The sequence below is a fragment of the Conger conger genome, chromosome 17 (genome assembly GCF_963514075.1).
Source record: "Conger conger chromosome 17, fConCon1.1, whole genome shotgun sequence".
Taxonomy (NCBI): Eukaryota; Metazoa; Chordata; class Actinopteri; order Anguilliformes; family Congridae; genus Conger; species Conger conger.
This window is the reverse complement of record NC_083776.1, coordinates 19,375,289-19,398,455: the sequence shown is the minus strand read 5'-3', so window position 1 is coordinate 19,398,455 and position 23,167 is coordinate 19,375,289. Positions and strand designations below refer to the sequence as shown.

Sequence of the window (23,167 nt, the reverse complement as noted above, 5' to 3'; positions counted from 1 at the left end):
TCTATAAGACATTTTTCTTTTTTAATTTCATCTTATCATTGATAAATCAACTGTGAGAATACCAGCATCATCGGGGGGCAAGCAGTGAAGTTGCGTAGGCACAGTGTGTTTCTACCTTTTCTTAGTATTATTTATCATCATCATCTTTTTCTTCTGGCTAGGGTGTCTATGGCAGCCCCTAGAACCATGTGGTAAAAAGTTTTGAACACTGAGTGCCATTCACAAGGACAGTCCCGTAATTCTTTTCACCAAGATTCATGTCTCCACCTCAAGCACCACCAATGGGTCAAATTTGGAGGTACGTTTTCGAAATGTATGTACTCAAAATTTATGTACTTTCCCCTATATTATACATTTTAATGTTCTGACTATCTGATGAAGAAAAGAGAAATCAGAGAAAGGTCACATACAAATACAAATGAGGAATTGCCACTTACAAAGAATGTTCACTCTGCATCGTTATCGTCTGTACTGTCCAACAGGCCTGCTTTATTTTGTGCTTCCACCGTGTTCATTTTAGAAAAATATTTTGAAAGCAGACTTGTGTGCATCTCCTGGGTTCAACGGAGCTGCGGTGTGCAGAGGATTTACTGCCGTGATTCCTCGGCTCTAAAAAACAGGCAAATCACCGGGGAAGATGGAGCCTGCTTACCATGCAGGGTCCACTCACCGTGCAGTACAGTGAATGCATTCACAAGCACTAGAAACACTCTGAACTTCTTCAATCCAGGCTAATGCGATATTTTACAAATTTAGTCTCTTCACACAAAACTCCCATCACTGCCTCATAGGATTTGGATGTGTTAATTCAGCACTCGACACACCCCATCCCAACACACACTCGACACACGCCATCTGAATTCTCAGTCAACACACCCCATCTCTACTTTCACACCCTACACACCCCACACACCCCATCTCAACTTTCACACTCAACCCACCCAATCTCAACAATCAAGCTCAACACATCCCATTTCAACTCTCACACTCAACACACCCCATCTGCCGGATTTTATTGTGGCTACACTGGGGTACTTTGAACCACCAACCACCTGGGTCACAGTCAAGCAATTTAGCCACTTGGCTAAGTTGGCTGCCCCCATCTCAACCCCATCTCAACACTATTCTGTCTCTGTTCATGCTCAACACTCAATAGCACGCACACCTAACACAGGTTCAGCATTCTTTGTGAACTATGGTAGAGAACAGATGGAAGTCATTTGAAGGTCAGGCTGGCCCTCACCAGTACTAGGCCTCTAAACCATTTTCTAACTGTACCTTCATTACTGACTGAGTTGCTGATAATGTCTTAGCAAGTTGATGATAGTTGATGCATTAGCCTATTTGTAGAGAAGCTCCATCTTGGAGACACTGAGCTTACAATGGCGGTAAGTACCCCATTCAGAAATGTCCCGAAGGGTCCACAAGAAGACGATGAGCTTCAAATGGCGGTAAGTCGAAGAAAGAGTTAAGGATCGTCCACACACCAGTGACCGATTAAACCGCTTGTTCGAGAATTTTGAAGGAGAGCAGGGGATTGAGATGAAAGCTGTCAGGATAAAGCCTCTTGACAGGAAGGAGTTAACCGATGAGGTGACATAATGAAACCGGTCTGGAGCGATGGCCTGGTCTCGTGGGGATGGCGCGATAGCCGGAGGATCAGAGAATGGAGAGTCATGGGAAAAATGGCGGTGCGATGCAGCGCTCTGCTCCCATGCAGGGGAAGGCAATCAAGACTAGAAGATAACGCCAAGGAGGGTCAGGAGTGCAGACTGAGAGAGGTGCAGACTGGGAGAGGAGCTAACCGTGGCGTCTACAGCGGCCAGGCAGGGAACGGTTACGTAAAACGGGTCATAAATATGGAGGGGAGGCTCCCTGTCGCGCGTGATTGAAGAGGCATAGCGGCACCAATAAGAGGATCTGTGTGCAGTTAGCTGAGCTACAGTAAGCTACAGTAAGACCTGAGCCAACATCAGTCAGGCATGAAATATGGATTGTGTGATCACTTCAGAGGAACCAGACCGAGAGTCAGGAGCAGAGGAAATAGCGCGCCGTCACGCAGTTCCAGTCTAACGGTTCATAATCGCCGTGGAGTGAAAATATTGCTGCCTTTCTTTCTTTCCTTAAAAATCTCTTATAATGGACACCCGTTTCTTCACCAGCTGGCAGATGTCCTTACACATTCTGTAAAATACTATGAATTTGAATTCTAGCAGCAAAGCTGATATTGTCCTGTTTAAGGGCCAGTTTCACAGACACAGATTAAGCTTAGTCTATATATAGTCTAGGACTGAATATAGTCTAGGACTAGGCTTAATCTGTGTCTGTGAAACTGGCCACAAAAGCACTAACCCTAATTAATTCAATTCAGCATGCAGTCCCATGATTACATATAGAAGGGTCAATCTTATGTGTTGCTCATATTTACAGCTATATACAGCTTTCTCTTTTACATCGAAGGGTCTGAAAGTTGTGCCTGAAATGGAAGCTTACCCCAGAATCTTCTCACCCAGTGTTCAGTACTCTGACCTGAACACCAGGCACTTCCAGTTTACAGTGCATGTTTTGTACTTTCACCCTGATGACTGTCCTTATTTATGACGCCTTTATGGCTTCCTGCAGCTGGAAGGAGAGATCTGCACATCTAATAGAGAGAAAGAGAGCTCATGGGTTTGTGATCACTTTTATCAGTGATGCAGTATGCGGAGACCTCCTCCTCTTCCTCCAAGGTTATGTGTGTTGAGTGTTCTGCCACAAAATGGCTGCCATGCATCCTCAGATGCTGATGGTTGAGGTGAATTATGCTATCTCTGAGACGGTGTGGGCTCTAAAGGGTCAATCTGTAAATAGTTCCAGGTGACCTAGTCCTATTGCCAGTGTGAGGACCCTGGTATGTGATACACATGTGGAATTTGGAGAGAGAGACGCCAACTCAAGCGCAAGTGGAAATAGAAACCAAGCTGCTAGAAAAGGACTGGCGAGAACACGGTCCCACCTACAGTTCTTCTCAGCTCCTCCTACATGCCTCAACAGGGTGCATTGTGGGAAGGATATCCCTGCTGAATTAAAATTAAAACAGCTGGTAGCTGGTTCAGACCAACTCCATAATCAACATGGTTTGACCTGCTCAAGCTGTGTTTTGAAACGGCTGGTAGCTGGTCATTTCAAGCTGGTCATAGCTGGATTACACCAGGGTTAGGCAACGAAAATGAAAAGGGATGTATGTATGCGGTACCCTGGTAGGTGGGGGAGTGGGGGGAGATCAGATGGTCTCACACAAATTCATTAAAAACTGCTGTTAAATTCCTTGATTAACTGTGACCAGACATTTCATTGTTTGGTCAGGACCTGTACAAATATGAAGAAAATGTGACGCCTAACAACCCAAGTCTGTAAACAAGGACCTGCTACTTAAGTTGCTCTCGCTCACACAAAAACAAACACAACGCACTGCTGTACATATCAAGGGAGTCCAGGAAGTACAAAATTCTGCAGAATGACATACAAGTAGGCTGCTTCCCTGAAAGGGCCTTTCCCTGGACCTGCTAAGAAGAACATTTTTCTCCTCCCAGTTTCTCCTCCCCCATCACAGATCATAAAGTCAGTCCTGTTCCTCAGGGAAAATAGCACCTGGGTGGCAGGGGATAGTGTTAGGTTGCCTGACTGACAACTAGAGAGTCACTGGTTTGAGCTCACGGTGGGCACATCGGGATGCTGATTTGGATCTGGAGATCATTTAGTCCCTAAATGAAGACAGAAGAGCTCTGCCGTTGGGCATTTAGTGCAAAATCTGCTCCTTCACCCCTGTTCCCTCTCCCGCTCTCCCTACTTGCAACTGTTCTCTCTGGCATTTCTCCCAGGGCATCCTTCGAAAAGAGAAACATGTTCCCGTGGTTAAATAAAGGATTTAATAACAAATTAACACCTGTGCTGGAGTGCCAGGGCAAGGGTGTAATGCTTTGCAGGGAACCAGGGATTGGCATTTACCCAGAAGCTCGCAGTCTCCAGTGGTTACCAGAGGTATTGCAGTTTATTCAGCCTCTGGTGCCAGAAATTAAATGAACCCATTGACGTCCATTCAAAACTATGAATTTACCATTGCAAAATTATACTATTTTGGACCATACTTTGAAATTTAAAAATGTCTTCACGCTGCACTCTCCAGGGACCAATTTTATTCTGAGCCGCACAGAAGATTTTATTTTATTTTTTCATTCTTCGTTCTTTGCTTCTCATTTAGGTACCCAGTGTGCACGCTCTGGTGAAAAGAATCACCCCATAGTCAAACATGGCCGCCTCATTGCAGATTCCTGCCCCATGGGGCAGCTCCCATAGGAATCCGTGGAACCGGTAAGGGGAAGCTGTCTCTAGTTCTTGTATATCTCAATGGGAGCAACACTCCACACACCTGTTCCCAAGATATTAGGGAAGGGGTGAAGGGATGTTACCCCTCCATATGGAGTCCATATTGGCCTTCAATGTTTGCTCACTGAGTCACCAGCTGCACAAAACCCTGCAGATGTCCACAGACATGCTCAGCTGCACATTTTGGTTGTAAAACGAACAACAGCTATTTGCCTCAAAAGACCTGTGTGCGTTTGAAACTGCTGTCTGCCATAGACTGTCCTGGCTATGGCATTTATGCCTCAAGTCAACTGATAGATCTTTGATTTATCTTTGATTAATGTTGGTAAGGAATAACCAAAGCCTGTGGCTCATGCTGACTGAATGTGATTTCTCTTTCATGAGGTTTCTCCATCACTTATAATCTTTCATTTTTCAAATGAAATGCAGGTCGCTATTATTGTGTCAACTGCATAATGACTGCATTATGACATTACGAAAGTCCAAAAACGTACTTTCATAACAAAGTCACTGTCTGGGCATCGATTGAGTAAAATGATTCATGCACACTTCATGTGAGCAAAACCTCGGAAAGTAGAGTGAATTGACTATTTGGAAAACACCTGCAAATTCAGCAGAATTTGTGTATCCAACCCCTTTTGAAAAAAACATATTTCTTCAGTTTTTGCCAGTTATTATGAATTTTACCAATGTTTATGTCTGACTGTGTACAACTTCATGAAATCATGCAAAACAATGTGGGGGGAAAAAAGCTTATGGAAGAGATCCATTATTAGCCTTCCACCTGCAAACAATAACCGTATTGTACTCTAGAGGGCAGCAGTGAGATGATTTATACCATCTGGTCTCAGTACCACGGCAAGACTCCCTGAGATGCCAGGTGTATACACACACACACACACACACACACACACATCATACAACCAACAAATCATGTTGTCCCAGCCTCAGCCTGATGGTGCTCATGATAGAAATGATGATATTCCAGGATGCACGTGTAAGCCCAAAACAGACCCTGATCAAAGCGCAGGAAGGGTTCATGCAACAACATCTGGAAGAGGACGAACAACATCTGGAGGTACCGGGCATGTTGTGCTTATTCGCCTCTGTTTATTGTTCTGAAATCGTTCTGTACACAAGCTCTCACCATCGCATTATATTGATTAGCGCTGGCTGGTTCTCTGGGGCCGCGCAGTGTATTCGCTCATCTCCTTTGACTTGTGTTTGCCATTAGTCAGTGGGACATGGCGGGGCTGCTGTACACCCACGGTGGAATCGCTGCGTGTGAAGACGGTGAAAATAAGACAAAGAAAGGAACAGCGAAGGAAGCGAGACGTTCACTCAGCATCGATCACGCTGACTAGACGCAGGAAAATGTGAGCGTCGGTGTTCTGCGCTAAGCTTAGCAACAGACTATTCATAGCAATAAGAGCCCTCAATAAGATCTTCATTACCCGTGCTGTCAGAGTGCTCATCATATAAATAAACGTGCTGTAATAATCAGGAACCTGTTTCATGGAGCAGGGTCACTGAGTTAGCTGGATAACTGTACTGAGTAAAACCCAGAACTCTCCCAAATCTGGAATAGTGGTTACTGGAGGTATTGCAGTTTATCAAGCTTACAGTGCCTGGAATTAAATTAACCCATTGAAGTCTATTAAATTATACTATTTTGGACAGTACTTTGAAATGTAAAGTTTTGAATGGACTTCAATGGGTAAATTTAATTTCTGGCACCAGAGGCTTAATAAACTGCATTACCTCCAGTAGTGAAGTCCAAGTTGCTGGAGTTAGCTGGATAAACTCAAATCTGGAACACAAACTGAAGTAAAAACAGCTGTTTGGATTTTACTCATGCTGTTAACTCCATAATTATGCTTTCTGAAATACCCCCCCGGTCATTTCGCAATGTCTCAAAAACTGAATTAAGTTCTGTTCTTTTTTCTGTTCATTCCTCCAATTTCTCACTGCCATTGCCAGCTGAGATGAAAAGGGAAACTAACACATCCAGAGCAGCGGGCTGTAAGGTCAAACGCACAACTGTTTCTGAACATATTTTTAATCTCTTCCGATGGGTAAATCTGTACAGAACACACGTCATATGCAAAGCTCTGCATCTGCGCCTCCAGGATGATCTCCTCTGACGTTCTTCAGACAGCTGCTGTAAATCAATAAAAACCTGGGAGCGGGTCGTAATGCCAGAGGAAGGCTAGAGTTTTTTTTAAAAAGGTCATTAAGTGAGTCACAACGTTAAAATGATTTCCATGGACATTCGCAAACGCAGTGGAGTATTTAATGTGCTAATGGCCTCTGCTTAACTACCTGAGACGGGAGTCCTGAGTCACCAGCGACTGGCACGGCGCCCAGGCCCAACCAGGTGGCACTTCAAAAACAGTTATCATTCAGCGCTGATGTCTCATTACCTCCAGACCACTCTTATAGTTTTTTAGGCAAAAAAAATACATCAGGAGTGATCAATGGTAAATGGACTGCATTTAAATAGCACTTTTATCCAAAGCACTTTGCAATTGATGTCTCTCATTCACCCATTCACACACACGCTCTCACACACCAACGGCGACAGGCTGCCATGCAAGGCCCCAACCAGCACCATCAGCACCTGGCGAACAGATTGAAATTGTGAAGATCTCTCTCTCTATCTCTTTTTCTCTCCCTCTCTTGCTTTGATTCTCTCTCATTTTCAATTTTCAATTTCAGTTTGCTGCATTGGCAAGACAGCCACAGTCATACTGCTAAAACAACACATGGAACACACAGGCACAGGGACACCACATAGAACATGCAACAAGCATACAAAAATAAGTACATTGACATCTGGGAAGAAAACTATGAACATGATTTAAGGTGTGAAGAACATAAAAGAATAATGCTATTATGATTTATATTATAATGTAAACAAATTAGTATTGTACTGTAGATATAGTAAGTAATCCACATAGTTGAACATTTCATATATACTGTGTGTTGTGTGTGTGTGTGTGTGTGTGTGTGTGTTCTTCTCTTAACTTCTTGGCTGTCCTGTGAAGCTGAAGGTAAAGAGATACAGCTGTATCGGTGTCCACCAGGTCAGTTTCCAGAGAATAGAGAGGGTACAATTGAACATAGTATACACAGGAATATAGCAGTTTGATCGTTTGTGCTCCTGTAATCGATCACAGATGCTGAAATCTCCATTCATAAGTCTGTTAAGGAACTGCAGATAATGACCTGACATTGCTGTATATTCATGATGCACATGACAGTTATTCTTACTCTTGTCAACCAGTATAGAGAGGTGAGTGCTCAGTTTAGCAGTGACATATGTATAGTATATGCTGATCCATTCAAAGTAACTTCACCTCCATCTGCTTTCTCCTCTCTCTGAATGAATTCACATTAAAATAATTTTCTTTTTAACCCAGCATTTGTTTTAAGTTGAAGTCTCAGTGTAGAATTCACCAGCAACTGTAGCCCACTGATACTTGGGTGCTAAGAGTCTAAGGGCTGGTATCACGGACACAGATTAAGCCTAGGTGTAGACTAAATTGAGTTTTGTATCTCCACTCCATTGAATTTAGTCGAGGACTAGACTATCTCTGTCTGTGAAACTGGCCCTAAAGGTATTAACATTAATTCATTAAATTCAGTACGCAGTCTGTCAATTTTATGTGTTACAGTTTTACTTCATACCTACAGCTTTCTTCACTTGAATTCTCTGGTTTCCTCTTTTACACCTAACACCTGATAAGGTCAGAAATCCTGCTCCTGTTGTAAGCGTGGCCTGCACTTTGAGATCCCCCACAGGAAATGGCTTTTGACTCAAAGTTCTGAATGACTTTTGACGTTTCAGAGAGACTGAAGGAGTGAGTCACATGCATCTCATTTGTTGGTTGCGTCTGCACATTTTGCGTCGTCAGTGATAATTCCGCCCTCATGAGCATCTTGGCAGTTCACATCCTTCAGTTTTTATAATCCAGGAAAATTAATTAATTGCAGTCCTCACTAGCTCTATTTGTGATATGTGACAGGCAAGAATGTTGTATAATCCTCTAAGAAGTAGTTTATTTGGAATGTATATATACATATATATATATATGTATGTATATATATTCGTGCCGCCCTATATATATAGGGCGGCACGGCACATGGTGTGTGTGCCCTGCGATGGACTGGCGACCTGTCCAGGGTGTATTCCTGCCTTTCGCCCAATGTATGCTGGGATAGGCTCCAGCCCCCCTGCGACCCTGTTCAGCGGGTTAGGATAATGAATGAATGAATGCTTATATATTATATATATATATATATATATATATATATATATATATATATACAGTACGTCAGTGTTCTAGAAGTCCATTGCTTCCAATTACCAGTAGCGATTGTTGCATTTAGAATGCTCAGTCAAGAACATTCTAATTGCATATTTGTGACCTCACACATTAAACGGTTAAGAGCAGAAAGGTAGAGAGAGAGGAATGGGGAATCCCCAGTTCTTTCAGCTGTAGCTTACTTGTGGTTTTGCTTAGTCATCCGGTGAGAAACACTGATGCGTCCCTTCATTACCTATCCCCCTGTGGGTAGCCCCTACACCCACCTCCTTTCTCTGAGTAGTCATTCACATCCACACAACAGATACTTTAACTGAACAGGCTCCAAGCCAAGCCCAGCTTACCGGATAAGCTTTCCTATACATTATCTCTGTTGCTCACATCGCCCTGTTCTGAACCATAGTGCAAGCATACAACTGGGAAAAAGAAATCTTCAGAATTATACTGACCATGATATGCTTATAAAACCCCCAAATAACCTAATTCTTTCCACAGAATGAAAGTGACACAATTATCGTTCAATGGAACTTGCAACAGCAATTTTCCCCACGTGTGGGTTAACTTTGTGTGGGAAAAACCAAATACTCATACTCATACCTTTGTACTTTTCTCTTCTCTTTGGAAGTTGAGCGTCACAGAAATGCCCTGTCGGATGCTTTAATTTTACATTTCAAGAGAAGTTCAAACTACTGTCATCACTTGAGATTGAATGGTCCAGTAATTTTTTTGTGGTTACAATAATGTAACACTTGACAACTTGGGGCATTTGGTTAGCACATCTGGTTGGCGGAGATTATATTTATCAATATGATTATTTATTGTGAAAAATCTTATCTTGCCAAGCTCCAGTGAAGTGGTTATCAAATCGTATTTGCCTAAATAAATAAGTAAATAAAAAATTTAAAAAGTTTAAAAATTAAATAAATAAGTAAATTAATTAATTAATTAATTAATTAAATAAATAAATAAATAAATAAATAAATAAATAAATAAATAAATAAATAAATAAATAAATATTTTCTATTGAATTAAATAAATAAATAACTTTCAAAAAATAAGTATTTGCAAGATTCAACCAAAAAATAAATTGCTATGATAACTGAAGCAGGCTACAAGAAAAATAACCAGTTCTGCTGAGAAATCCAAATATATATAATTCACAAATTATTCAGAGCAGGTGAAAAAATCTATATTAAGAATGAATGAATTTAGTAATTTCAGATTATCTGATCCAATTTTTGAGAGAGAATTGGCTGGCTCAGATCAGATAATGGGATATCTCAGAGTGTTTTGAACACTATGTGTGCCCATGTCCACCCCTAGCCAAGATTTTAATCTCAGGACCCTAAGAGAGATGGCCCTTTTCATCTTTGCATCAGAATGCTCACATTAAAATAATTGTATTAATGTGGCAGTAGGCATGTTATAAATGATCTGTGTGAATAGGCTTAATTTCTTCAGGCACCTCAACTGAATTTGTGTGGAGGTGACTCAAGGATATAAATATGCATTTATTTTTGTTCCAGATTTTATTTGTGTAGCTGGATTTTTTTTTACAGTAGCATTCCTACAGTAGCATCCAGGGGTGCTGCCAGGGATTTTGGGCCCCATAAAAAGATCTCACATTGGGCCCCACCACCCCAGAAAATCCTATCCTCTAATATGTTTTGAGGGCCCTTGTTAGTCAGGGTCTGATCCTAACCCCCCCACCCCCCTTTCGGAGCCCCTGGTAAAATCATTCTAATCATAATCGAATGCAACAACACAACTCTCACTCAAAGACAATAACAATGCTGCTCACAAATACTACATTATTGGCAAACAATACTGTAGTATTAATGTTGCGTACTACTGTGTTAGCATAATGCTTCATAGTTGCTGGGGGAAGGGAATGTGTTTTGGTTTTTTGGAGGGGGGGGGGGGGTTAGGGGGACATTCACTGTTAGTGGTTTAGGCAAAAAAAAGATTGATAAGTACTTATGATTCGGACTTAGTATTTAACCCACTTTTCCATGTCTTCCTTATAATCCACCTTGCTTATTATTCTGTTCACTGCCTTTCTTTCTATTAATGAAATAAAGAGGTCTTCCAATAAGGGGGGAAGGGGGGTTAAAAAATATATATATTATTTTAAAAATTGTATAATAATAATAATAATAATAATAATAATAATAATAATAATAATAATAATAATGCTGCATAGTTAACTATTTGTACTCCTTAAATATATTTGTTGTTGTTTTTGTTCATTTTTGTTGTTGTTTCATATTGACAGATTGTTTGGTCGGCCTGCCGCCAGACACCTTTTAAATCTTGCAAACGCTACAGTTACCTAGCAACACAAAATTCTGTCGACCAATCACAAGTGTACTTCAGCGTATTGATACGAGCATACGATTATTTTTACACTTAATCTGCAGCGCTTTACCTTATTTGATTAAATTGCTAAAATTTCTATATCAGAAACATTTTGTTTTGTGAACTGCGCTAATACGAGTAATACATGTCAATATTATTTTACAAGTATAGATGTATTTGTGGAAAGTAGTGCGTCACTGCGAAGCTTTGGACCTTTTCTCTCACACGGGCGTTCTTCGGCATATAAGAACACGCTTCTCTCTCCTGGTCACAGTACAGTACAGTGTGGCTCGTAGAGTGAGGTTGGACGCCAATATCCAGGAGCAGTTTTAGTATATCGTGTCAGTCTATTTGAATGCCTTGAGAGGATTTCGTCTGCATAGTAAGTATAATATGTTTTTATGTTGATGGACCACGCTGTTGCCTTCTAATCACGCCATCGTCGAGCTATCGAGCAAGATGTTAGCTAGCTAAATTCTAAATTAAGTTACCCGCACAGTACATTCGGAAAAGGGCGATTTGGTTCATCTGACCAACTGGCTTTGTAGTGCAACGTTATTAGGAACTTTAAAAAAAACACTTAAGTGTTTAATGTGGGTTTTCATTCATTTCTGAATGGCTATAGCTAGATGGTGTGTCTAGTTTACTGACTCGGGTTGCATAACCGTAGAGCAACGCGCGTTACACGAGTAACCAAATAAAATAGACTTTAGTTTTGTTAGTTAACAAGATCGTGGCTGAATGGTCGTCTTAACTTACTTCTTTTCAAAAGCTTGCAGATGCCCTGGAGTTTCCTTTGCTCTTCTAAGACTAAATTTGCTTCCTAGCTCGGTGGATGCCGCTGGCTTGCTGGCACTATGACATAACGTACTATCGTGAAGCCAATATTTCTGCTTGCCAGCTGGCCAGCTATAACGTTAGTTACACGAGATGACTGGCTAACCTGATGCTTTTTATAATGTCAGTAAGTTCCCTGTTAGGTTTGATTGCATGCACTACGGTTTGTTAGAGTTGATGTAACGTTAAGTTACACTTTTGCTCTCAACGTTCCCCTGTCCAACGTTAGCTATCTTTAGCTAACTTTTAAGGTTAGTTTACTGGTGAGTAAAGGTAGTACCACAGACATTAGTTTAACTGTGTTAACTGGATGTCAAACAAGTTCCTAGTTGGCAAGTCATTTCTTTTTTTGCATTTTGGTGACTTAAGAATTAAGTAGATAGCGTAAGTGCCATCTAACGTTACACTAACTAATTCTTCTATTGGGTAAACCTAACGTTAGTTGAACGGCGTATAGCGCGTTTTGATGTCTAAGATACGATTGATAACTAACGTTACCTAATCAGGGCTCTACCCTAACATGAGCACATGTACACCTACGATCGAGGGGCATAGCAAGTTAATGCCTTGCCATTCGTGCATGTGCTACCAAATTATTTTTCAGTTTAACATGCATCAATTTACTAGTAAAATGGGAGCACCGTAGAGCCCGGCGAATGTAAAGTTGGTTTGGCTTTACTAAGTGACGTGAAAAGGTTTTCACTGGGAGGCGTGCAATAAAAGCAAGCTTGACGTTCTGGAACTACGGCGATGCATTGCGATCTAGTTGCTTTGAATTGTGCCTTTAACCATATCCAATGCATTCATTGTCATTTATATTCGTTAGTCAATCGGGAATATTTGGTTTGCAGTATTATTCAGTTGCCTGCGCGTGCTCTAACCGTATGGCTAGTTAAGTCAGTTAAATTTAGTTTTTGAATTGGACGCATATGCTTTTTTTGTTGTCGCTAGAACCATTTTTTTCGACTGTCTGTATTTGTAATTTCCTGTTCGTCTCCCCCCACCTTATTTTGTTTTGAAGAAATCTTGTGGATAACATGGCAGAAGCTACGGGCAGTAGTGGATGTGAGCCGTGCAGTGTGCTGACCTGGGATCAGGTGAGTCGGCTGAACGACGTGCTTACCGAGGCTGTTCCCGTCCATGGCCGCGGGAACTTCCCCACCTTGGAGGTGCGACTGAAGGACATTGTGCAGATGGTCCGAAACCAGCTGGAGCAAAAAGGAATAAAAGTCAAAGAAGTGCGTTTGAATGGCTCCACAGCCAGCCACGTGTTGGTGCAGGACAATGGGTGGAGTTACAAGGACCTGGACGTCATTTTCAGGGTCGACCTCCCGCAAGAAGCAGAGTTTCAGATCATCAAAGATGTGGTTTTAAGCACCCTCTTGGACTTCCTGCCGGAGGGGGTGAACAAGGAGAAGATCACGCCCATGACCCTGAAAGAGGCCTACGTGCAGAAACTGGTGAAGGTCTACACCGAGACGGACAGGTGGAGTCTGATCTCCCTCTCGAACAACAACGGCCGCAACGTGGAGCTGAAGTTCGTGGACTCGATCCGCCGGCAGTTCGAGTTCAGCGTGGACTCCTTCCAGATCATCCTGGACACTCTGCTCTCCTACTACGAGGTGTCAGAGAACCCCATGTCCCAGCACTTCCACCCCACGGTGGTCGGCGAGAGCGTGTACGGGGACTTCGGCGCGTCGCTCGACCACCTCAAGAACAAGCTGATCGCCACCAAGAGGCCGGAGGAGATCCGCGGCGGGGGCCTGCTGAAGTACTGCAACCTGCTGGTGCGGGACTTCAAGCCCACCGACGAGGACGAGTTCAAGGCCCTGGAGCGCTACATGTGCTCGCGCTTCTTCATCGACTTCCCCGACATCCGCGAGCAGCAGCGCAAGCTGGAGGCCTACCTGCAGAGCCACTTCATCGGCGAGGAGAAGAGCAAGTACGACTACCTCATGATCCTGCGCCGGGTGGTCAACGAGAGTACGGTGTGCCTGATGGGACACGAGAGGCGGCAGACGCTCAGCCTCATCTCCCTCACGGCCTTCCGGGTGCTGGCGGAACAGAACGCCATTCCCGACGCCTCCAGCGTCACCTGCTACTACCAGCCTGCCCCCTACGTCAGAGACCCCAATTTCAGTAACTACTACGTGGCCTCGTGCAACCAGTCAATTCCAACATGGCTGCCGTGTAACTGATGGGCGAAACGAACGGAAAGGTCACTGACTCAAAATGGCAGATAAGTCTTATCTAGCTCTGTAGGTTTAAAGGATCTGTTTAAAAGGACAAGCATTTATTCCCTACCCTCCCCCTGCCCTAGTCCCCTCCCTCATTCCTTCTCTACAGAGGTGACACAGAATGGACCCAATGTGACTTTTTTTTAAGTGTTATTTGTTTTCTGCATTTCTTTGACATAATTTGTCTTCTCAGGTTGTAAAAGGTCTTTTTTTTGCAAATCTGAATGTGAAGAGTAATTTAATGTCCAATTGAAAAAAAAGTGTCTTTGGTGACACCCCCCTCCCCCACCACCCCCCCAAAAATGAAAGGAAAGGGGGTAAAGGATATTAGTTGTTATTGCAGGAATCCTGTGACTTGGATTTCTTCTGTGTGTAATGAATTGAAAACCGGGGGTGTAAAAAAAAAAATTAAAAAAAAGTTTAAAAAGTTGGAAAAAAAACTCAAATATCACAGGTGGTGTTTGTATTCCACAAGAAACCGGGGAGAAAAAAAAAAGGTTTTTTTTGTTTGGGTGGACATTGTAATCTAGCCTATATTCTACATTATTTTGGCTGGTAAATTGACTTAACATAACCTTTCTATTGATCCCCCAAAACATTTGAAGTGGAAAGAAAATGTCTATTTGAAAGAAGAAGAAGAAAAAAAAAAAAGAATCTCTTGTTAATTAAAAAAAGAAAAAAAGGGAAAAAATAATAATCACATTTCTGCCTTCTTCCCTGGTGGGGTTAGTGTAGGTGTTGCACTCTGAATGTAGACTTCACTCGGCTGGGTTTTGCCCTTAGCGATAGCGCGCGGGTCCCTGGGTTGGGCTGGGGCTGTGGGTGTAGGCCTGTGGCTTTACCGTAAAAGGATCTCGGCGGATCCCCTGGGAATCTCTCCCCGGCCTTTTTTTGCGCCGCCGTCTACTGAAACGGGACGCCGGGTTCGGCGACGGCCAGCCAATGGCAGCCGCGGACGTCTATAATTATCTTCAGAAGCGGTGCGGTATGCGGCGGGTTGGCACGGCGACCGCCGCGCATGTGCGGGGCTGACTCACCCCCCCCCACCCCCCACCCCCCCCCCCCGGGCCCGGCCGTGCGTACGCTGGGGCTTGTCCCAGCACCGATTTCGGCAGAGGAGTCTAGTTTGTAAGTTTGTGTAAAATGTGTTTGAAAAGGCTAAAAATAGATTATCTGTCCGATCTGGAGGTGTTGAGTTTGCGAAAAGCACACTTGAGATCTGCGTAGTCACTGCTCTTTCCTTAGAAGACTTGCTCTTCATGGACTGTGAGGCCGTCTCGCTGACGTCCGCACTGTGGTGCCCCGGTCGGACCCGAGCCGCATACCTTCCCCGCTAAACTTCTCGTGACCCAGCAGTTTTGAAAGGGCGCCTAGTTTTCTCAGCAGAATAGTAACACTTTTTTTTTAAATGGCATAATTTGAGTAGGGTGTCGGGGGGGCTGTCTGATGCAGCAGAACGGTGCCACCAGAAAAACGCTTCCTACTCCCTGCCGGAGAGCCCACCACTTTTCCCCCTTTAGTTAAGAGAAACGTCAGCTTCCCTTTAACTCCTTAACCCATTTCTGACTGGCCCCTGAGGTGCACGTTAGCTAGCCCCGGTACATTGCAGCTTGTTCAAACGTGCTGTGCCCCAGATAAAGCAGTTTCTCCCCTTATCTGTGCTCCCCACAGGGCGTGACCGAGCCTTTTTAAACATGACACCATTTGATGGACAGGGTCACTGTATCCCCTCTGCGAGAGTCGGGCATGCCCCTAGGTCAGCTTGCCCAGGTTTGAAGGTTTTGTGTGTGTGTGTGTGTGTGTGTGTGTGTGTGTGTGTGTGTGTGTGTGTGTGTGTGTGTGTGTGTGTGTGTGTGTGTGTGTGTGTGTGTGTGTGTGTGTGTGTGTGTGTGTGTGTGTGTGTGTGTGTGTGTGTGTGTGTGTGTTGGGAGATTTAGTGTTGACCAAAGTCTATGTTCTAGTGATGAAGCAGGAAAAAAAGGGAAAAAAAGTGCCTTAATGTTGTGCTGGTTGTTTTCAGGGAGGTGTAGATAAGGATTTTTTTCTTTAATTTTTTTTTTTTTTTTAAGTGTTTATACATAGGAAAGCTTTCTCTTTCTCCCTCCCTTCTACTATTCTTGTGTGTGTCAGAACTGGCATGTCATGAGCGAGAGTTTTGCATTGGGTTGAATATTAGGTGTGATACCCACATAACTGGATTGGGGTTTGAGTGACTTTGAATATGGATCTGGTTCAAGCAAATGCATATCGTGTGTGGGTGTATTTCTGTAGTACTACTTTTACTCGCCAGGCTTTTCGACACCATAAGCGCCCTTCCCATTCCAGCGCCCGAAAACGTGTCCCGTTCCGTCTTAATTCCGCGTCTCTAACGCGTATGTTTTCACTTGTGTCGAGGGCTGCGTGAATGCTGCTTTGTTTTTTTGTCTTTGTTGTTTTGCTTATTGCTGTTGCCAAAGTCTTGAGGTGCAAAAGCAAAGAAGTAAAAAAAATAAATAAGAATGAATAAAATCCCTGACGTGGAGTGATGAGGAGCCGGACTTTTAAAGCACTTTAAAGCCCTGTGTATCTCCTGGGTGGGAGAGCTCTGAATGTAGTGAGGATTGCAGTACATGAGGCTGGAGGAAGAGGAAGAGGAGGAGGAGGAGGAGGAGGGGGTGGCTGCAAGACAACATCTCAGGGAGGTATCTGTGACTTATGCAGGGCTATTTGCCCACACCTTTTTCTGGATTAAGCTTTTTACGGTGAATTTTACAGAGTTTTGGGACTTCGCGATAGAAATTATCCCACAACCTCTGCATTAGTGACCGTTTGAACTGTTTTCCCCAATTCCCCCCCATATTTTGGAGGGTTTCCTGTGACGGACCTGTCTGTTGCAGAAACGCCGGCATAGTTTGGTGAAATGGCCACTGACGGTCCCAAGTCCAAATAAGGTTTCTCTGGCCCTCTGGGAAAGGGGATCTCCTCTCTGTTTGCACAGTAATGGGAAACGACAAGTCTGTCTTGTCGAGATGCACTTAAGCCGACGACACTTGGCTCGGTCACCTGCTTCTCTAGGGGTCATCTACGTTTCAACAATAAAGTCGTGTTTGTGATTTCTTTGCCAAAACGATTTTACTTTGTGTTAAAAAAAAAAAAAGGCACGCTGTACACAGTCTTATGGCTTAGATGTTTGGTTTGTTCGTTTTTTGTTGTTTTTTTTCTTTCTTTAATGTGGGAATTCCATATGAAATTGTGTGAATTTTGCCCCCCCCCCCCGCCATGTTTAAAGTGTGCTTTCCCTGTGCCTACCTGGCTTCATGCCTCGGAGTGTGAACGGAGCTACGCTGCAGCACCATGCTGTTTGGGGAGGTGAAGTGTGGTTGGTGTTATTTTGCAGATCTTGCATGTGGGATAAGTGTTAGAAACCGGTTGTGACTTTTTTTTTTTCTTTTCTTTTTTTTTTTGCGCTTTTGCATTAAGGTTTTTGGAGTCGTAGGCAGCCTGTGTGCGCTTTGTGTATGCGTTTGCAAGCTTACCTTTGCGCATTCTAATTCGAGTGCCAGGTTGAAATGGAGGCGTATGAAATTCTCTCCATTCCGTAAAATAGTTAATGCAAAAGCAAAGCCCGCATCTGCTTCCTGATGCACATCTGCCATTTTCTTTTTAGCACTTTTCCCACTCACTTTAGTTTTCCCTGGATGGAAATGTACTTCGGGAAGTGTATGAACAGCGAATAAATGAATAAAGTATTTGAACTCACTTCCAGTTGTCGATGGTGTTTTCTTCAAGCTTTTTTCGTTTTGGAGGCCTCTTTGTCTGCCTGGGGTTAGTCGAGGGGAGTGCTGGTGTTCTGCATACTGTCACGGTTGTGAATCAGTCGTTGGTACGAGTACAACGGCACAACCTTGAGTTTCATACTGTTTTTAGTACAATAGTTCTACATAGCAAGGCTATTTATCAAGTAATGGCAATTTTAGATGATATTCACTTCAATAAAAAATAGTTCCTTAAGAATTTTATTGGCTACTATAACTATTGCATAAGCAAAATATAAGCAAATCCAAAGACTGACTAGTTAGCTGGATAGCTAGCTAACTCACAATGCCAATCTTACTTCTAAAGAAGTGTGTGCATCATTGTATATTACACCAAATGTGCTGCATAAATCACTTTCAGCTTCAGAAATGTTATATTCATCGACATTTGTAAGCACGATGATTAAAAGCAGGCTGTTAATCTTCTGACATTGAATATAGGATATGGAACCCTTCTGCGAGTGCAGTGTTTGTCGGGTTCTCCTCTCCGCTGAAGTTTCACCCATTTTTACATTACGTGTTACTTCCTGTGGAGAGGTGAACCCGCTCCACCCCGGGCCACCTGCTCCCTCCGTCACGCTGCTTTAACACGGCAGCAGGTTTCTAGGAAGGATGGTAAAAATAAGACCTGACCTGTGAACACACTGCCCCTCACCCTTGCTGTACAGCGTATAGTGAGCGCCATAATTCATCCGACAGTGACACATTTTTTGTTATTTTGGTATTGTACTCTAGCACTCTTGAGTTTGAAAGGATACGATGGCAATGAGGCCGAAATACACAATGTCGGCTTAAATTTGACGGTATTTTCATCCATATTCTCCAAACCGTTTAGACAGCTACTACTACTCCCCCTTTTAAGGTGCGAATTGGCTTCACAGATGTTTATTTTTTTTCTTGTTAGGCAGGTATATTCATTTGTGTCGTTGGTGAATGCTGAAGAGAGCTGTTGATGTGTAGTCTTCATTCTAGACTTTGCGATTGCCTTTAGAGCTTGTTGCTGGGGTGACAACATGAGGGCTGCAGCGCCGAAGCAAATTAAGCTGGCCGTCATCAGGCTCAGAAATGACAACCAGTCATGAACATTGCTGAAACCCTGGACATGCCCAAGTCAACAGTTTGGTTCATTATTAACAAGAAAAATGTCTTGTCACATCTGCATTTGAATGTTTAGTCAAGAACATTCTAATTTCATGTTTTTTTAATTTTATTTTATTATTCTTTGTGTACATTTTAGATCTAGTTCTCTTTTCTGTAGTGCCTTGAGATTTTATTTTAAATGAAAGGCACATTATAAATATTAGGTAACCTCACACCTTTAAGGGATTCTCACTTTGGTATTAACAGAAGGAATTTTGTGGAACCTGCCCATTGTCAGCTGTCCCTACTGAACTTTGCTACTCTCTTTTATCAATCTGTTATCCTTAATTAGTGTGTGCTTTAAAACTATTCATTCAGGCGAGGTCCCGAAAATTGAATGGCATTGAATTGAGTGCTGGACAAATTTGATAAAGAGCGATGGCTTCCATTAACTATCAGCAGGGACAGCAAATGTTGCTCGTATTTATGCAAATAAAATGGTGTAATCTCCACAAAATCACCTGTGTTATACTAAAGTGAAAGGGCTAAAGTGCAGTTTTCAGAGGGAATCCCGGTGCGGTGGAGTTCGCTCTCTCTAATCTGCCTTGTGATGTAAAAGAGACCACAGTCCAGCTGCTCGGGTTCCCCGTAGCCGCTTTTGAAACGGTCCGTCGGGGTTTCGTGCGCGCGGAGTCTACTCTTTAAACTCCGACATGATTTGTGCGCCGTGCGCTCAGCCACTCTTACTCGCTCTGGTTATTTTCAGTTTCCACCGTGACCCTTAAAACCGTGTGAGTCATACGAGCAATGCGCACTTGCGACATCGTCAGACCACGGTCAAGCCCCTTAACACAATGGAGAGCGCGCTAATGTGAAATTCATGTGCGTGTGTAGCGCTGACTGACGCATCGGTTCACCTGTACTGGTCCTTCAGAGGCTCTTGGCTTTTTCCATTCATGCTGTCCCTCGCTCTTTTTTGGGTGGGGGCTCTTGGTGTGGGTAGGGGGGCGTGTAAAAGGCTATGGGAAGCACGCAGGTGCTGAATGGGTCTCCTTGTCCTGTGAACACTACTGATGCTGCCGAGCGTTATTTTAGGTTCAGGGTCATAGATATTCAAAAGTACACCTGAGCAGGTGGGAGTATTTGCTCTATTCAAAAGCACTGCCCCTCTGTTACAAAGGGTTAATAATAATAATAATAATAATAATAGTGGTCTCGATTTACAATGAAGTTGCGTGACCTGGCCTTAACTAATTTAGTTGTTGGCATGGATTATTTGAAGAACAAACACATTTAATTAGTACCTTTAATTAGTTACATGAATATTTTTACATAAGCAAACCAAAGAATACATTTATAATTTAGTTAACCATTTGCAAATGCAATAAGTGTTTTATACATTCCAGGATGAATTGGCATTAACTAATGTAGTTGCTGACATCAATTGATTATGGACAAATCCATAAACACAAATTTCTCAGTAGTTAACAACTACATTAGTAAATGTCAATTGATGTAACCTTATCTAAGTGTTACCATAATCACGTGCGTACGTGCACTGTCGAGGGGGTACGTGCGCTGTTTATGGGGTATTGCAGCACTGTCGAGGGGCTATGTGCACTGTCCAGGGGGTACCTGTACTCTTGATGGGGCACTGTAATATTTTTCTTTCTAGCAGAACTGGAAAAACTGGACCCACAAGGAAATGACTATTTTACTACAAAAGATTTGATGTCACAATCTGTAGCATTTTCAGCTTTCCTTGCCAGCTTCTTGCCATATTTTGGACTGTTGTTACTTAAGCAATAGTGACAGCTTATGCTAACATCATCTGTTAATGGGGTGGGAATTTGCTGTAAGGCAGGCACTGTGGGAGTGTATCAGTGAAATTATATTTTCACTGATACACTTATACACTTATTTCACTGATACACTTATGTGCATATAATTATCATTTTATGCACATAAGGTACACATACAGTGCACAACAGGTAGAATCCCTACACCATTTACCCAATATGCCCTCAAATTAAAGGTCTGCACTTTAATCCACAGTCATTGTTTTATTTCATTACTGTTTGTTTGCTGTAGTGCAGCGTGAAAGCAACAAAAAACGTGCCAATGTCCAAATACCTACGGACTGCACTATAAGTCTGTGATGAAAACAGTCTTGTAAACAACATGTTTACATGTTTTATGTATTTATTTCTGCATTCTAATTTTACGAGGTTTCCATGAACAAGATTAGGATTAATTTACTAAGACCGACCTGTGGTGTGAATGTTTTTGCTGAGCAGAGGAGTTGTCTGTGTGCTGATGAGTGAAGCATTGAGTTCAAGTGAAACTGCTCTGTTGACTTGTGAGGAGTAGGCTGTTTGCTTAATACTGTCCACCCAATGCTGTCATTGACTTTTTAATTAAATAGAATTTTGAGAAGTTCACCTGAAGAGTAGTTTGGTTTGGAAGATTTGCATGAATGGCCTGTGTGTGTGTGTATGTTTGTGTGTGTGTGTGTGTGTGCGTGTGTGCGCTGTGTATCCTATGATTGTAATTTTTTATGTTTAATGTTTTATCCCTGTGTTTGCTTTATCCCCACATGTATGTGTGTATATTTTATCCCTTTATGAATGTGTGGTTTCTATTTGTGTGTGAGAACACAAAACCAGACCGCAGGTATGGTCAGCCCACTGCACTATGGGAAACCTAAACTGTACACTGAACTTCACAGGCACAGTGAGAGGTCTCACACCAGCCAGAATACACAACCGGGTGTGTGCGGAAGCAACAATAACCCCTCCCCACCCCCACCCCCACCCCCTCCCCCTCCCCCTGTCAGTACCTACGAGCGGCAGTTTAACTGAGGCCGCACAATGCATGATTTCTGGAATACTGCTGAAATGTACAGCGACGGACAAAAGAATCGCGGCACACAGCAGAATGCTTACAGCCGGGGCTAATGGAAGAGAAGGGCTCGACTCTCACACCCGCACAATGAGCCCAACAGTGAGGAGCCCAACTCCCCCCCCAACTAACCCTTTAAAATATCCCCCTTTTTAAGTTCTTCACAAATACGGGTGGAACCTGACCTGAACTCGCTGCCCCCGCCCTGCTACACAGCGTAAGGCTCTAAAGATGTCCCTTCCATAACTTCTTTGTTTGGGAGTGCATACATCAACACGGACTGGAGTACAGTGGGTTGGTTCCGTTATTGCTAACATTTCAAAGTTACCCCCTTTCAAAATTGTCACAGGGACATTTGCAGCCTTAGTGTGTCTAAATCACAGACCTGACATTACACCGACGAACAGTGAGTTGAAGTGTCGGAAAAACATTCTGCTGATTGCGTTTGGCAGCCTGTTGAGTAAATCTTTCATCGCAGTTGCGTCGGTGATTTTAATATGTTTAGCATAAGCATGATGGAGAGAGGGAGGGAGGGGTACGTGGAAAGTCGTCCAGATTAGTGCTACTCCTGGAACAGACCTATCTGTCTCATATCAGCTGTGGCTATTCCACAGCAGCCGGTATTTGATATGTCAGCGTATTTCAAACACAAAAAGGACTTCCTATCAACCACTGCTCCACAGATATGGCAGAGAGACAGAGACCGAGCGCTACAGTTCAGGTCAGGAAAGGAATGCCACGTAAGTATCGTAATACGCATTCACATCCTATTAACGCAGGTTTTACTGCTCCGTGATTCACTGTATGGCTGTAATGTGGCCTTACTTTCCTGTCTTCCAGACCAAGGGCTGAAGGGCCTGGATGGCTGTAAAGCTCTGTGGTTAATTATGCTTTCTGCAGATGCTCATATATTCCAACAGATAAAATCCCTTCATATGCAAGATAATCATACAGATGGCTGATCACATCTGCTGCAATCATTTCAGTCGGCAACAGAGGGAACGTTTGAGCCTGAGGTAGAGCCATGTGTTGAACAGAGCTGCTCGGAGCCAATGGGGGGGTTCATACAGTGGACTCGGGTTTGTCTGCCAATACCGCTAAGATATGATGCATCCCTTCAGTCATGACCAACAGAGTCTTTTTGAGGGACCTTTTTGGCCGTGTTCTGTAGAAGCTGCATGAGCAATCATCCTCTCTTTTGTGAATATTGCTTACAATATAGCCTTCATCTCAAGGCTAGCTTCAGCTGGGTGATTTTATGACCAAA

At 43.1% G+C, this 23,167-nt stretch overlaps 1 protein-coding gene across 1 annotated transcript; it reads left to right on the top strand.

Moving 5' to 3' along the window:
• The first annotated feature begins 11,298 nt into the window (after positions 1-11,298).
• tent5c (terminal nucleotidyltransferase 5C) lies at positions 11,299-17,863 on the top strand. Its single transcript, XM_061226806.1, has 2 exons — positions 11,299-11,433; positions 12,910-17,863. The coding sequence occupies exon 2, from the start codon at positions 12,926-12,928 to the stop codon at positions 14,084-14,086; it is 1,161 nt and encodes a 386-aa protein (XP_061082790.1). The 5' UTR covers positions 11,299-11,433; positions 12,910-12,925; the 3' UTR covers positions 14,087-17,863.
• Positions 17,864-23,167: the final 5,304 nt, after the last annotated feature.

Excerpts from the sequence above, each read along its gene's own strand:
- tent5c (XM_061226806.1), top strand. The coding sequence starts at position 12,926 with ATGGCAGAAGCTACGGGCAGTAGTGGATGTGAGCCGTGCAGTGTGCTG.